At 33.3% G+C, this 16,598-nt stretch overlaps 1 protein-coding gene across 8 annotated transcripts in view; it reads right to left on the bottom strand.

Annotated features, from left to right (window-relative positions):
* Nucleotides 1–1,579: 1,579 nt before the first annotated feature.
* LOC145295990 (uncharacterized) overlaps nt 1,580–16,598 on the bottom strand; it is a 171,961-nt gene continuing 156,942 nt past the window's right edge. For all 8 annotated transcript variants that reach the window (XM_080141959.1, XM_080141957.1, XM_080141956.1 and 5 more), the window contains 3 exons: nt 12,823–13,153; nt 7,627–7,722; nt 1,580–2,344 (listed from right to left, as the gene is read on the bottom strand). In XM_080141959.1, the coding sequence (XP_079998085.1) occupies nt 2,030–2,344; nt 7,627–7,722; nt 12,823–13,153 (742 nt within the window). In that variant the 3' untranslated portion in view covers nt 1,580–2,029. The remainder of the gene's footprint in view (nt 2,345–7,626; nt 7,723–12,822; nt 13,154–16,598) is intronic.

Here is a 16,598-nt window from a genome sequence, read left to right as displayed (position 1 = left end):
AAACTATTTCACACTGCCAATTCACCATTTAATATACCCCTCCACATTCGAAAAGAAAGAAAGAAAGAAAAAATGCATGCAAAACATTCATAAATTTAAAACAAAAATCTTTATCAGTAAAATGAGATTTTCTTTTTCCATTTATTTTTGTTTCTCTTTCTTCCTCGGCTCAATTTTTTAATCAACAAAGCAATCGATTCAATTAATGAAATATTCATTGATTTCAGAAATGACAAAATAAAATTTTGAATTTCTTTTTAAGGAAAATCATTTTTTTTTAATTAAAATAAATTTTCAAAAGACAAAAAAAAAAAAAATCTGAGAAATCAAAACACCGAATAATAATTTAAACGAATCCAATCTTCTAATCGTTTATAGTTGGACATCAAATACGTACATGCAAACGGCTCAAAGATTTGAGCCAATTTGTTGTTCTTTCTCTTCTCAACCCTTTATAATTTAAAGCTAGATGATGTTGACGATATTTGGACATTCTGAATCAAATGAGAAATATTTTAATAGAATTATACTTTAAATTATTGATCAAAAACTATTTGGGTTCAATTGTAGAATACGTACCGTTGATAAAAAATATAAATTGTATTTTTAATGTTGAAATATAATTGTAATTTATATTTAAAAAATTTTACCGTTTAAAAGTTTTCAGCATTGACAGCCATGTTTGTTGGATGAATATGGCTATTCAATTATCGATTAGTTATGTTTTAATCTTCAATAACTTTTTTTTAATTATGTTCACCCCCAAACAAGACACATCACCACTTGGACATAAGGGATACTATTTCGGACCATGTTTAGGAAAGATGAGCAAGATGTTGGTTTATATTACATTTAAACTTCTGCATATCAGTACAGTCAGAGAAACAGGTAGCAGAAAGGGAATTCTAAAGTCTAGCTGTCTGAGGGAAAAAACCATTAGAGTAGAAGGCTTTCCGACATGTAAGCACCTCTACAGCGAAGGGGTGTGATTTTGTTGCTAAAGGGTTTGTTCGGTTATGTACATCAAGAGGGAACAAGTGCAATGAGTTCATCAGAGCATATTCCATTAAAATACTTGTAAAACAGACATAGGGATGCAACATTGCAGTGATGGGACAGGGGTTGGAGCTTAGTTGACAGTGTATGACCTATTAAATTTGAAACTCTTCTTTGGATTTTGTCCAAAAGGAAGAGACTAGCGGTAGATGCACCAGCCCAGATGTAACAACATACATGGACCAATGGCAGCTTTGGAGAAGTACAAGATACTCTCAAATGTTCTGGCACAATAGACGGAACTCACTTTCTTCGCAGCTGCCTTTGAAATTTCCTCAATGCATTTGTTCCAGTTCATATTGCCTGTGAATGTTAAGCAAGGAGTTTGAAGGTATAACTCTCAGGTAAAGTGTTATTTGTCATGGCAAATGACAAATAACACCCTACCTGCTATTAATTGCTATTAATTCATAAATTATGTAGATTTATGCGGAGAAGAATTAGACATGACTATTTATTTGATTTAATAAGAGTGTTAATCAACAAAATATGGCTGCCAATTAATAAAATTTAAACACTTAAAAAAGTGATTTACAATTTTATTTATCAATTACAATTTAAACTGAACAATCAGTTAAAAAAATCAGTTCAATAAACAATAGAAATATATAATCTTTTGCAATTAATTAAAAAAAAATGAAAGCATGGGGAGGGGGAAATATGCGATATTTTTCAATGGTCCTTATTCTAAAACTGAACCAAGACTTAAACACTAAAGGTAATTTTTGAAAGCTGAAGGAAAAAAAAAAAAAAGCTGCAAAGTTTCAAAATCCAACAAAGCGGCATGATAATGTGAGGAAAGAAAAAAAAGAAACATGGCAAGAAATGATTTTTAATTTGTTTGGAAAAAAGTTGCCCATTTTTACTTCCGGTTTTAATCATTTACTGAATTAATATTCTATAATCCGAGAGAAATTAATTTTCGTTTTCATTCTGGAAAAATAAATTAAAATTAAAAAAAACAACATAAAATCTATTTTCTCAACTTTTTCCCTTCCATCAAAGCTTTAGCAACTTTTTTCTTTTGCACTTCGGTGTAATTAAAGATACGGATCATTGCTCGCAAGTGATCATCAGAGTCTCTTTCATTGGTCAAATAGTGGAAGAAAGAATCCTTAAGGAATCGAAGCGTTGCCGCTGCTTCTGTACTCGGCTTGTCTGCGTTTTCATAAGCCTCTTTGCGTTGGATAGTTTGCCATTTGGCTAATTCACATTCCGTCCAGGCAAGGCGGCGAGCCAATTCCCGAATGCCGACATTGTCTGCACCGCTGGTCAGCAGAGCTTGTAACTGCAAAGAAAAGAATTCTTTGATGTGAATAAAGAAAACGAAAAGATTGCACAAAAAAAAGGATTAAAGAAAAAAAGTGCTATTTTCATTTATGTCTAAAGCTAAACAAAAAATTCCATGAACAAAGTTTCTTTCCAAGAACTGCCTGCTCAGGGAACATAATACTTCCCAGATGACTATTCTATCTCTGCTCAATCGTTATTTTCATAGCAGGTGCTCGACTGAGCTTCAATCTATAGTCCCTACCTATAAAACATTCTCAACACTCACCTAGCTACAACCACTGTCAACAATTTTCATTACTTTCTATCGATGCCTAAAACTAAACGAAAATTCTATGAGTAAAGTTTCTTTCTTAGAACTGCCCACCTGGAAACAACACTGCTGAGCTGCTTCACAGCCGACTATAACAGTCATTTTTAAGTTCAATGTATACAAGTTCTTGTTGAATTTTCCTCTTAAATAATCAAATTTTACTCAACTTCCACCACTACATGTTGTCTCACCAGCCATCTAGCACTCATTAATCTTTATCTTTGAGTAGCTTTTGGGCCTTGATAAGCGGTGAATGTCTTTTAAAAAAATCATCCATAAAAGTCAAATCAATAATGAACACGTACAATGAAACTCGTTCAACTGTAAATTTTTTAAAAATAAATTCTCTCTTTTTGTTATTTGACATCACATTTTCCTTGTCTAGGAGTCGGACGTTTTTTGATATTTTGCAAGCTTCTCTCCAATTCTAACAGTTCAACAGATCAATTGTCTCGAAACTCCATTCTGTCTGGTCTTATCCAATCACTTGCCTTTATATCTTCCTTACTCTGCCAATCTTTCGGCAATTCAAAACAGCCATGATTTTTTTAATTTTTTTAATAAATTCTACTTCTCTCTCTCTCACGAACAATGCTTCTTTCCTAGAACTGCCCACCTGTGGAGCGCTGTTCCACTGGCCTGCTTCTCGGCCAACTACAATATGGTAGCCTTCAAGTTTAATGTAAACAAGTTCTTGTTGAACCGTCCCTTTAAATAATCAAATTCTACCCAAAATACCCCATTAACAATTACTACACTACCACTTTGCATTCCTTAACCCTTATCCTCAAGTGGCCTCCGGGCCTTGATAAGTAATGTCTCTCTTGTAAAAAGAAAATCTATTCATTTAACATCACTATTCCCTAGTCCTGGGTAAGATGTTTTGATCTCTCTGTAAAACGTTTGCAGCAAATACTCATTTAGCTACAACTACTATTAACAACTTTCCTCACTCTCTATTTGTATCTAAAACTCAATGGAAATTCCATGAGCGGAATTTCTTTCCTAGAACTGTCCGTCTCTGAAACTCAATACTGTGTGTCTGCTTCCTCACTAACTATAACATGGTCATCTTTAAATCTAATGTGAATAAATTCCTATTGAACCTTACTCTTAAATAACCCAGCCCTAGCCAGGTTCTATTATCATATTGTCTCACCATCCACCTAACCCTTATACTAGAGTGACCTCCGGGCTTTGATAAGTGGTGACCCCTCCCTAAAAAAAAGCTTTCCAGTCTCCTTTAGCCAGCAAATCTTTCTACAATTCAGGAGATTCATGATTCTGCAATCGTTTATCCAGGACAAATGCTCCATGCGATGACATAAAATGACCTTCAAAATTTTGAAAAGGTGTGTATGCCAATAGGATTTTTTTTGGTGGAATACAAGAGTACAATTTAGTCGAAAGATTATTTTAAATTAAACTAATATGACTACCGGGCGTTGCCCAGGACCATAGATAATGATACAGAAGAGTTATAAAGTGTATGTAGCAACTTAATTTTAAAACTTTTCTCTATCCGTTTCTTTGATCGTTATCTCTCTACCTGCCTCTCTATATATCTCCCTTTCTGTCGAATCTCTATCTTTCTATCTCTCTCTTTCACTGGCAACTAGTTCAATATGCAAGAAAGTAAAATAAATCTGACTGACAATGTTTTATAAACTATTACCAGTAACAACGAAAAATGTAATTTTTCACATACCTACCTCCACCATATTAATTTCATCTCTAGGGAATGGACATTTCATTATTTATTTTGACCGCAATGAGGCCAACGTCACACTGAATACGAATATGTAATGTTTGTATGTGGATCTTGTGTAGTTTCTGACTTATCACACACACACACACATGCAAATTACATTTACAAAAGTCAGGAGACAACGTACCATTTCACATGAAAGGTTAATGAAAGAAAAATACCATAAATGTCACCATCATCCCCAACCAATTTTCTTCCTGTTGATTACCAAACCAATAAATATTACAAAAAGAAACTGTATCCATATGCTCTCCAGGGCATTGCTGAAAAAGAATATATCAGCTTCGCAGGTGTGTCTTGTGTAGTTTATAACTTTAAAGTGGATACATTAACACACACACACATAACTCTACTTTATATGATAGATTAATTTTGCCAGTTAAATCTATCTGGCAAACATAAAACAAGTCATTATTTAAAAGAATTATTGCATAATCTTATCATTTAATTTTTAATCAATGGTATTCTAACAAATTAAAAATCAAAACCATTCATAGACGTATTTTATATGTCTACCAAATCATTTTTTTTTTTTTAGTCAGAGTTAAATACAAAGCTAAAATAAGCCACAAGCACCTGTTTTACTCTTAAATGCTTTTTAACACAGGTAAAGATTCCTGTGTTATAAAAAAGCATTAAAACAGAGTTATCTCCCTTGAATGCAAGCTAAAGATCTCCTATACTATCATTGTCTGTCTGAAGATAAAACTATATTGTTACTTCTATTAATTGTACTTATTAATTTTTCATGTTAAATTCAGTTTATTATATTATTTTGAACTAATATGCTATCTTTCAATTTTCAAATCGGGCAGGAGGGGCTGGTTGTTTATTCACCATAAACTAAAAACCACTGAGATATAAAGGGCTGCTGTGGATTATGTGGCAAATCTACAGGGGTATCCTAGGTGAAAAGTGGGGAGTTGTGCAGCAAGATATTTGCTTACATTACATTTAAATTTCTGCATGTTAATACAGTCAAGGAAACAGGAAGTAAGGAAGGAATTCCAAAGGCTGGTAGTTTGAGGAAAGAAGCTATTAGAGTAGGAAGCCTACTGTCATCTGGGGACCTCTACAATGGAGGAGTGGGATGTTGCTAATTGTCAGATCAGTCAGGAGTATTTATGTAGATGGGCCATCAGTACAGCAGTTTTGTCAGAACACATTTAATTAACATAATTGTAAAACAAGCACAGGGATACAACATTGTGGTGATGTGACAGGAGCTTGAGTTTGCTAGATAGTGTGAGGCTTAGTACAGGGTGAAACAATAAAGTTGTCGCCCTAAAGAAAACAACACTACAGCTTTATTTTAAATCTTTTATTGAAAAAATCAATCCAGGTAACTTGACTATATAGTAGAGCTGACATTTATTCAATGTAGCCGCCTTCAGCCTCAATCACCACCTCGATACAGGTCCAGAACTATGAGCATGCCTTTTCCACAAGTGCTGGCAGAAGCTCAGTGAATACTCAGCAAATCACGGCTATCAGGCTGACTTTGGTATTGCGGGAGGTCATGTTGGTGATGTTCTCGGCATATGACCAAACTAAGGGGAGAGGGCTAGTGAGAGAAGAGTACAAAGTCGTAGCATTCCTTCTGAAGCCACGCCTGGGTCTCTTTGGACTTATGGGCTGACATTGAGTCCTGCTGCCACATCCAGGGTTTGCTAGCAGCCACCTGATTACACCAGGGGATCACCAAACACTTCAGCACATCAAGGTACACTTTAGTGTTTACTTTCAAGCCAATTTCAAAGATGTGTGAGGTGGCATGATGTGGCCTTCACTTGAAACCACACCAAAGACCATAACCGTGGTTGGAAACTTTGTTTTCATCACCCTGGGCACGTCTCTGTTATTCGCAGCAATCCAGCGATGCATTTTGAAGGTGCTAGCGATAGCCCTTTTGTCATAACTTGGATAGGTAGAGAACATGTGTTGTACAGTGGTGCATCTCCAATCTCACTCAAACATTGTGTCACTTTCAAACATGGCAGAAGACTTCTATCGCTCTTGGGATTTGTACACAACTGGCCAACTAGTAGATGGTCTACAATTAAAAAAGAAAACTGGTTTTCATCAAATGGAAATGGAATCCTGTAGTCTTTTTTATGGCGACAATTTTATCATTCCACCCTATAGATTAAAAGCTTCTTTTTTTTTTTTTACTTTGCTAGTGTCAAGTGCAGTAAAGGCATCCGTTGTCAAAGACTTTGAACTTATGCAGACCAACTGCTCTCATTGGTCATGTTTTGCAACAATAGAAAAGGATAGTTCCCAACATAACCTGATTTATGGTAAACTGTTAAGATCTCCTAACCCCACCACAGTGACCGTCTAAGACTTATGCATACATACTCTTCTCATAAAATTCCACTGAGATTTGTTTCTACTAAAGCAATAGTCTTGAAAAATGGTGCAGTATATTTTGATTTTTGTGAAGAACTTGAATATGACAAAGCAATGAAAATCCTATTTCAAACAAAGAAAATGCTATTTATAATGTAAGCTTTATGAACTAAAGAAAATCATATTTTAAACTTAAGAATGACAGACCCATTCATAAACAGATAATGATACAAGGACGGATGTGAAAACAAAATATAGAAAAACAAAAAAAAAAAAAGAATAGTTGTCTCGACCCGTCATTGACTGGTAATGTATTTAATTGCAATTCGTGTTATTTGTATCATTTAGACCATTGTTCTCATCATCGCACGATTTCTACTTGCTGATTTTATGCTCCAACAACAACATGGCAAAAAAAAAAGACGAAGTTTACCTTCAAAATATATTTATGAATTCCAATATAAATTTCAAACAAAATAAATATCTGTTTATTTTGTAATAATGCGTTGTTTCTACTTCAAACGTATCTCATACGTATTTCATTTTATTCAAATTCAACCAACGCTTCTATAAAAGGAACACAAACCTTAATATATATATATATATATATATATATATATATATATATATATATATATATATATATATAAGCCTGACCAATTTTCACGAAAATGAAGCACGGAATATTCTGTGTAGCTTAATTGCCATATATATTTTAATAAATCATCCTTAAAGGTAGGCATTTAAGTTTTTCACTTTTAATTTTATTTTGTGCTTCAAACAATTCTTAAAAATTGGTGGAAATAATTTTGACAAAAATTCAATGCTAAAATTTTTTGCCACTTACATCTTCGTCTCTCTCAAACTGCGCTGACATTTGACCTTTCTTGTACATTTCAAGATACATTCTTTCTCTGTCTTCTTCTTTCCGCTTCTGATCTTCCTGCAAATATAAACAAAAGCAATGAAAAGGAAAGCAAAGAATTAAAGTCGATTATTGGTGCAGAAAAAAAAGGCTGCCACATTTTTTTCGACTAATATATCTGGATGACAAAAACTATCGACGTTAGTGATACCATTGGAACACAGGGCGGAACAGGTGCTAGTGTGATTGCAAGAAATAGGAATAGATGAAGCAAGTTTAGGGAACTTCTGCCATTACTAACAAACAGAGAGTTACTACTGTGGACCAATGAAGTATCTATCAGGCATGTTTATGCAGTGTGGTGATGTATGGGAGTGAAACCTGGCTAGTAAGGATTGAGGATATGTGTTGCATGGGGAGTAACGATATGAGAATTAAATGATGAATGTGTAATGTGAGTTTTAAAGACAGGCTTAGATCTGATGATCTCAGAGTAATATTAAATCTGGACAGTGTAGAGAGATGAGTGCGATGGGCTCTCTCTACCATGCTAGAAAATTACGCCTGAAAGTATCCTGTACCTCTATAAGGCCACCATTCGCCCATGTATGGAGTATTGTTGTCACATTTGGGCTGGTGCATCTGCTGCTTGTCTCTCACTCCTGAACAAGGTTAAAAAGAGAGTCGCCAACCTGATAGGTCCTGAACTGTCATCTAGGCTTCAGCCTCTGTCCCATCGACGAAATGTTGCATCCCTCTGCCTGTTCTACAGATACTTTAATGGTGAATGCTCTGACGAACTACAAACACTTGTACCTCCTCGACGTGACTACCTCCGACAAATCCGACAAGCAACTAAGTCCCACCCCTTTACAGTAGAGATCCCAAGGTGTAAGAAAACCCTTTACTCCAATAGTTTCTTCCCCAAAACTGCAGGTCTTTGGAACTCCCTTCCGGAATTCTGCTTTCTCAACTGTACTGATATGCAGAAGTTCAAGTTTAATGTGAACAAACATCTTGCTACTCATCTCCATTCATAATGCCCCTGCAAATTATGTCCCCGATAGTAGCCCCTTACTTCAAAGTGGCACTGTGCCTTGTTTGGGGTGAAAATTGATTAAAAAAAGATAAAAAGATGGTATGACTATGTTGAAAGAATGAATGGCAGATCTTGGGTTAGTAGATGTAGAACAGTTGAGGCAGCAGGTTCAATTTACAAGGAAAGATCAAGGAAAACATATGAGGGAGTGGTAAGTATTGGAATTTGAGAGAAAGAGTATAATAAAAAAAGACCTGGGAAGAGATATGTTAGTTTAGAGGCAAATTTCTAAAAGCCATCTTACAAATGCCAGCATGTAAAATGGACATTAAAATGATTGTGATGATAACGATGTTTTATATAGTAGTGAGAATGCAAATTAGTTCAACGTTCACTTCTTTTCATATGCATTTTTCATGACTTGAGCTGTTTTCAAAAATCCTACAAATTAAAAATCCTACATAGAATGGGCTACCTTGAAAATGTTAGTAACCAAAGTGCTGACCATCTTCTGATTTTGTTTGTTTCTTTGGAGTATTTTTAATGTTTTTTTTTCCACATGCCATAATGTGAGTTAACCTCCTACTTGAAAATTTAACTATTTCAGATTTGCATTAAATTTGATCCAATAGTCATTAGACATTAAGCAAGATTTCCAAAATTTCAATTTCTTCTTAAGACTCCCTAAACTTACGGCTGACATTTTCAACAATTTCTAGGATCAAAATCATATAATGAATCTTGATAAAAATTAGAATAAGAATTCTCGGCATAAAGTTTAATAACATTTTAATATCAATTTTAATATTCAAAAGGGGACATAAAAGTAAAGCAAATCTGTGCTGCTCAGCCAGTTAAATTTACACACTGACAGTAATTTTTAGTTAGTATATAAAAATAAAGTTTTGCATTAACATTGCCATCTTTTTTACCTAAATTGTATAATTTGTCATTTCACTATTTAATTACTTTGAAAGATCTCACCATTTTTAGAGGAAAGACATTTCTATTAAAAGCATAGTAACCAACAAACACTCATCAAGGTTTTGTGGGGAATCCATTTTATTTGTTACTAGCGGTGGGAGGCGGTACCGACCTTGTCTGATCATAAAATACACTTAAATATATTTTAATTCATCTATTGAATATTATATTGTACCTAATATATAGTACTAATTTTTTAAAAGTTAAGAAAAAATGACTTTGGTGCTATCAGCTAGAATTGAAACCAAACCATAGCGCTCCAGTCATGTTCCTTACCATTTGAGCTATTGACAGATATATAAGAAAGATTTAAAATTAAACCACTTCAAGCTATGAATGAATTTAAGCATCCGCAAAAGTAATAGAAATATGTCGGCAAGTTGAAATGAACATTTTGCATTTCAACTTGACATATTTCTGTATGCTTATTTATTCATCCATCCATCCAAACAAACAAACTTGTTATAAACCATCCTTAGTGTATGACAATAGAATATTCTTATCATTGTTCTGACTTTCGAGTATATATCCGACACAATTAGACACAGTTAATGAATCAAGAACCACATCACTCTATATAATACAAACATATAAGATATTAACAGATATATACTCGAGAGTCAAAATAATGAAAAGAATATTCTCTTGCCACAACCCTAATGATTACTATATTCTGTTAATTTCAATGTTATGTGACTAGTAGTTTAAGAGTTTATTGGTTAAATATTTTCACACAGACAAATACACATACATATATCCACTGTTTTGTTGATATAGATTTGAAATTCATTGAAGTTCTTCAAACGAGAATCTATATTATATTTCTCTTAGTCTGTCTGTCTGTCTGTTCCGCTTTTTCTCAGAAATTACTGACTCGATTTGGCTGAAATTTACTTTACTATGATAAGGATTATCCAACTAAGCATTATGTTATCCATTTGATGCACAGTTACGATTAATAGGGATTAGAATTTAAGACAAAAGTGAGCATAAATTTAATCATATTCAACCATCAATTTGGCATACAGCACTCAATCTAAATCAATGAGCAAATAACTTTTGCCCGTTTTTAACAGGATAAAATGTCTAGTGTGTATAATAATATGCAAAAGACAATTCATGTTCGTACATACGTTATCACCTTTCACCCACATTTAAATAAATGAGATCATTTGATTCGCAAAGATGGGGATTGATGTTTAATCTGAATCATATTTAATGTTGAAGTGGGAGTACATCAATTCTCTGTAGTGAATCTGTTGCTTTTCATCGGCATCTTGAAGGCATTGTGCAAGAATTTCCGCATGGGTTATCTAGAAAGGATACTGATGATTTAGTACTTACTTGTGAAACAATGGAAGGTTTACATGTCAAGTTCAAAACTTGGAGGAATCCTATGGAAAGTAAAGGCTTGAGTGTGAATGCCACCAAGGCAAAAGTGTTAATCAGTAGTTGCAGTGTTGGAAATCCTCCAGAAAAAGGAAAACCATCATGCTCTGTATATTATGTAATCGCTGTGGTCGGTTGTTCAAAATGCCTTTTTCCAGTCTATATAAATGTTAACATGTACTTTTGTTTCTGGTACAAAATATATACACACACTGACAGTGAAGTCAAAATCACAACACAGTTGATCTACAAAAATGCATTATTGCTTTTATTTCACTCTGACAATCAGCTTTTCTGTAACAAATTGTTATTCTTGTTTTGACGTTTAGTGAAAGGCGTGGGGGGAATGCGTAGGTTAGACGCTTGGCTAGTTGTGAAGAAAAAGTGGTGACGAGTGCCGCCATTCTTTCTGATTTTTTTCCTCTGTGATGATTTTATTTATAGTCACATTCTTTCCCATTGGAATCTTTACAATTTCCCTTGTCTATTGTCTCAACCATTGACCGATATCTGCTCAAATATTTCTGGGTCAAATTATGCATTCTGTTAAACAATTGGGAGAAATACCGAATTTTTAACATTTGAATCCATTTGCATGTGTGCAACCCATTGAATGCTTTTTTTTCTTCCCTGCATTGCCTGCCAATGTCTAACAAGTATGTAGTAAGGTAGTTGAGTGTAACTCAATTTTCTGTGATATATGCAAGCATTGGGAACATAAGAAGTGCAGTATAATTACAAGAGAGGACAACCGGTTTGTGTACAAGATGTGTAAGACAATAGGGATGAATGAAAACTCAGATGTGGAGAAAATGTGAACGGAAAAAATTTGTTAAACTTGCTTGGAAATTTTGTTGCCTTGATAATATTGGGGTACATTTGTGATGGCTAAAATGAGGAGTGGATGGAGTAGGTTTAGAGAACTTTTTCTATTGCTAACCAGTAAGGAGTTGACAGTATCGATCAAGGGAAGAATCTTTCTGGCATGTGTGTTGATATACAGAGGTGTAACCTGGCAAGTGAATGTTGAGGACATGTATTTTGTAGGGAGAAATTACATGAAAACGATACAATGGATGTGAAGCTTACATCATCGGAATTCTCACAAACATAACAAAACAATTACATAAGTCAATTGTGAAACTGCATATCTCTGCCTGACAATGTAAAGATGATCCAAAGCCTTATCTGGGCCTTACTTTGCCATATTATATGAAGTATACCTGAAGTTATGCCATGTTGATGATTCAAAAAATATTTATTTGACCATGCTGACATTTTGTATGAAATCTATACATCAAATTTGGAAGAAATCAAATCTCTATGATAAACAGAAGCGAAATTATCACTAAAAGTGTGCTGTTTACCTTTTCTGATACTTTGATCATTAACTTAGATATCCCCAAGATAAATCAGTTTTACGTTAAATCATAACTGATATTTTGACAAAGTTTGGTGACGCTTGGTCCAGTGATGTGGACATTAAGCTGTGCACAAGCAAATATTGCCTAAAAACTTATCTGTGCCTTACTTCTCCAAATTGTATGAATTATTCCAGAAGTTAAACCTTGACCGATATTTTGGTCAAGTTTGGTGATGATTGGTCAAAATTGGGCACTAAACTATACATAAACAAACAAATGAACTCGGCTAAAAACATAACCTCTATCCAGCTGAAGATAAAACATGTAATTAAAACATGATTCAAGTAAAACCAGATTTGTTTTCCCTTTCAAAAAATCTTATGAAACGAAAGAAAATCTTACTTTAAGTTCCTCAATTTCTAATTGAAGTTGTTTGACCATTTTTTGGGATTCTGTATTATCAGCCGTAAGTTGTTCGTTTTTCACTTGCACAGCTATCGTCTCATCACGGACTTTCTGGATCTCTTCTGTTCGTTGATCAAAGACGCGAGCCTCCTCTTGGCCCAGCTGACCCTTGAGACTTTCAATGTCTCGTTCTTTGTCTTCTAGTTGCTTACCCATCACTTTTACTTGACTCTTTAGCTCTTTTATCTGCTGCTCTTTCCGTTGAGTCGGCGTCAGGTAAGAGTTCATGTCACAACCGCTGTCATGGCTAGCATGACCCAATTCAAATCTGCAATAAAGAGAAAATTTTTGAAAAACAAAAAAAACAAAGATTTGAAAATATTTTGAGGAATTAACAAAATAATCATTTCAATTTCTGAGTGTTTTTATTTGAAAAAAAAATCTCTGCTGTTAACAAGAATTTAGGGTACTTGTGCAGAATAGTCATCCAAGAATTTCGGTACTTATGGAAATTTCCTAGTCATCCAAGAATTTTGGTACTTATGGAAATTTCCTAAGCACATGATTAGGTATTTATTGCTCTCCTACAGCGAGATGTGACACGGGTCGAAAAGTGAGACTGAAGAGTTAGTGCACCAGAGAAGGAGTATTTTAGCCTGAAAAAATGCCTGAACAGCCCTGTCGGCATTTCTCGGTAGAATTTCCTCAGGTGATTAGCAATAAACTAAACCCTTCTCAAAGAGAAGATAAAACCTTGGAGGGTAGACCTTCTAGAACTTCACAGGAGCAGCAACATACCACAGTCAGCAGTGAAAAGCCATTTCAGAAATGCCTTAGATTCTGTTGATTTTGGTTCCAAGATAAAACAAACCCGATGTACGTACATAGCTATCTAAACACTCGATGAACAGAACAGCCATTTTTTTTTTTTTTTTGCAAACAATTGTCTATTTTTCTTGATTAGTCAGAAGAGAGTAATGTTTTGAAATGTTATTTGTTAGCATTGTTTTTGTTTTAAGCAGTTTTCTTTTGGAGGGAGAGGGGATGTAATTAGAGGATAGAGATTGATAAATTGGTTTGTTTGTTTGTTTTTTTGTTTATTATTCTTTTGACTTTTTTTTAATAATTTTATTTAGGGGTGGGGGAGTGGTCAGAAGGTCTATTTCAACCTGGGCTTAAGGTTATTTAACGATTAGAGTTAGGGTTAATGGTAGGATTTCTTGGGTATTTAGCAGAGAAGCCAACAAACGACTACAACGAAAATAAATATATACACAAAATAAATGTTACCGTAGCCAATAAAAGTTAATTTTATACCTACCTGGCTCATTAGTTTGGGTTTTCAAGTAGTTTTTATTACTTTTTATTTAATCTAAAAAATTCTGTTTTTCCGAGAGGATTTGAAAATAAAAAACAAATGGCGACATCCTCTTTTGGAAGAAGCAAGCCTCGTTTTGACCTCAAGGTTTACAGGTGCTTTGAAATTATTTTTTGGTATTATTTACGAGAGTACCCAGCGTAGTATAAACACCCCAGCCTTTCCATGTTAAGAACGACTTTAAAAATAAACATCCCCCAACCTTTCTATATTAAGAACGGCTTTAGGAATAAACATCCCCAACATCGAAAGCAGTTCTTAACATGGGAAAGTTGGAGTGTTTATACTACGCTGGATACTCTCGTAAATAATACCAAAAAATTCAAAGCGCTGTAAACCTTGAAATCTAAACGAGACTTACTTCTTCCAAAGAAGAAGATGTCGCCATTTTTTTTTAAATCTGCTTGGAAAAACTGAATTTGTTTAGATTAAATAAAGAGCAATAAAAACTATTTAAAAACTAAAACTAATGAGCCAGGTAGGTACAAAATTAACTTTTATTGGCTACAGTAACATTTATTTCTTGTATGTATATATATATATATATATATATATGTGTACATATATATATATACATATATATATGTACATATATATATATATATACATATATATATGTACATATATATATATACATATATATATGTACATATATACATATACATATACACATATATATATGTACATATATACATATATATATATATGTACATATATATATATGTACATATATATATGTACATATATACATATATATATGTACATATATACATATATATATGTACATATATACATATATATATATATATATATATATATATATATATATATATATATATATATATATATATATATATATATATATATTCGTATCGTTGTTTGTTGGCTGCTCTGCTAAATTACTGATTTCTTTTTAATTTATCTTATTATATAGGGTGGGCCAAAATAAGGGTCCTATTTTTAAAAATTCATAAATTCATGTAAGTTTTAAGAAGTGTTTTTCGGCCAAAATTTGTTTTGTTTATTTCAAAAAAATCTCGGAAGGGTCAGTCTACACACACATAAAGTTTGGTGAGTTTAACTTTTATTTTGTGGAAGTTATTCAAATTTAAAGATAGGACCCTTATTTTGGCCCACCCTGTATTATATATTATTGGCTACAGTAACATTTATTTCTTGTGTATGTATATGTATATATATATATATATATATATATATATATATGTATATATATATATATATATATATGTACATATATATATACATATATATATATATATATACATATATATGATGATTGCAACGTCTTGTACGACGAGTGCCACTCCCTCAGACATTTGAAATCCATGAGCCCAAATGCCTGAGGGAGTATCTATACAAAGATGATATTACAGAGTCTTAGCTTTGTACGACAGCTAAGTCTCTCTCTCGGTTCAAAATGTTGAGATCCAGCAACAAGCAAGAGCAAGATAGCCAGAAACAAATTAAACTGCAGACCAGCTTAATGCGGGTAATGGTCTTCCGCTTTATGGTTTTTTAAATCAGAGATTTGCTTCTCATAGAAAGGTTGCCTTCACCACGGCTTACGGGAGCCCTCTCCACCCCCATACACATATACACACACACAAATATACATGGTGCTAGTTGGCCGTTGACCCAGAAAAAGAGTTCATTCGCCCTTTGGAAGGTCTTGTTTTTAATCCTTCAGGGAGACTAGCCGCCCTCCTCACTAAACAAGTCTGGTGGGGGAACCAGTTTAGTCGCCGGTGACCCGACCATGAGGCAGGTAGTACTGGGTTACATGGTACCAGTAGCACATGACATGACCTGTACATATATATATATATATATATATATATATATATATATATATATATATACACATATATACATACATATGCATATATATATATATATACATGTACATATATATACACATATATATATGTACATATATATATATATGTACATATATACATATATATATGTACATATATACATATATATATGTGTACATATATACATATATATATATATATGTACATATATATATATATATATATATATGTCTATATATATGTACATATATATATATATATATATATATATATATATACATATATATATATATTCGTATAGTTGTTTATTGGCTGCTCTGCTAAATTAAGATTTCTTTTTAATTTATCTGCAACTGAAATGGAGGTTGATAAATTGGTTTTTATATACAAAAGAAATGCCATATTTACTGACAAAAAAAAGAAATCGTGGAGAATAAGCTGACAAAAGAATTGGGTTTTCCAAATATTTATCTCCACAATTTATCGTTTGCAGAAAATTTTGTAATTTATTGGTGTAATTGGGGAAACTTAATTTTTTAGATAATTATTCTACATTG

The sequence above is a fragment of the Euprymna scolopes genome, chromosome 16 (assembly GCF_053919585.1).
Source record: "Euprymna scolopes isolate OS-2025 chromosome 16, ASM5391958v1, whole genome shotgun sequence".
In the NCBI taxonomy this organism is placed as follows: domain Eukaryota; kingdom Metazoa; phylum Mollusca; class Cephalopoda; order Sepiida; family Sepiolidae; genus Euprymna; species Euprymna scolopes.
This window is presented reverse-complemented; position numbering and strand designations above follow the sequence as displayed.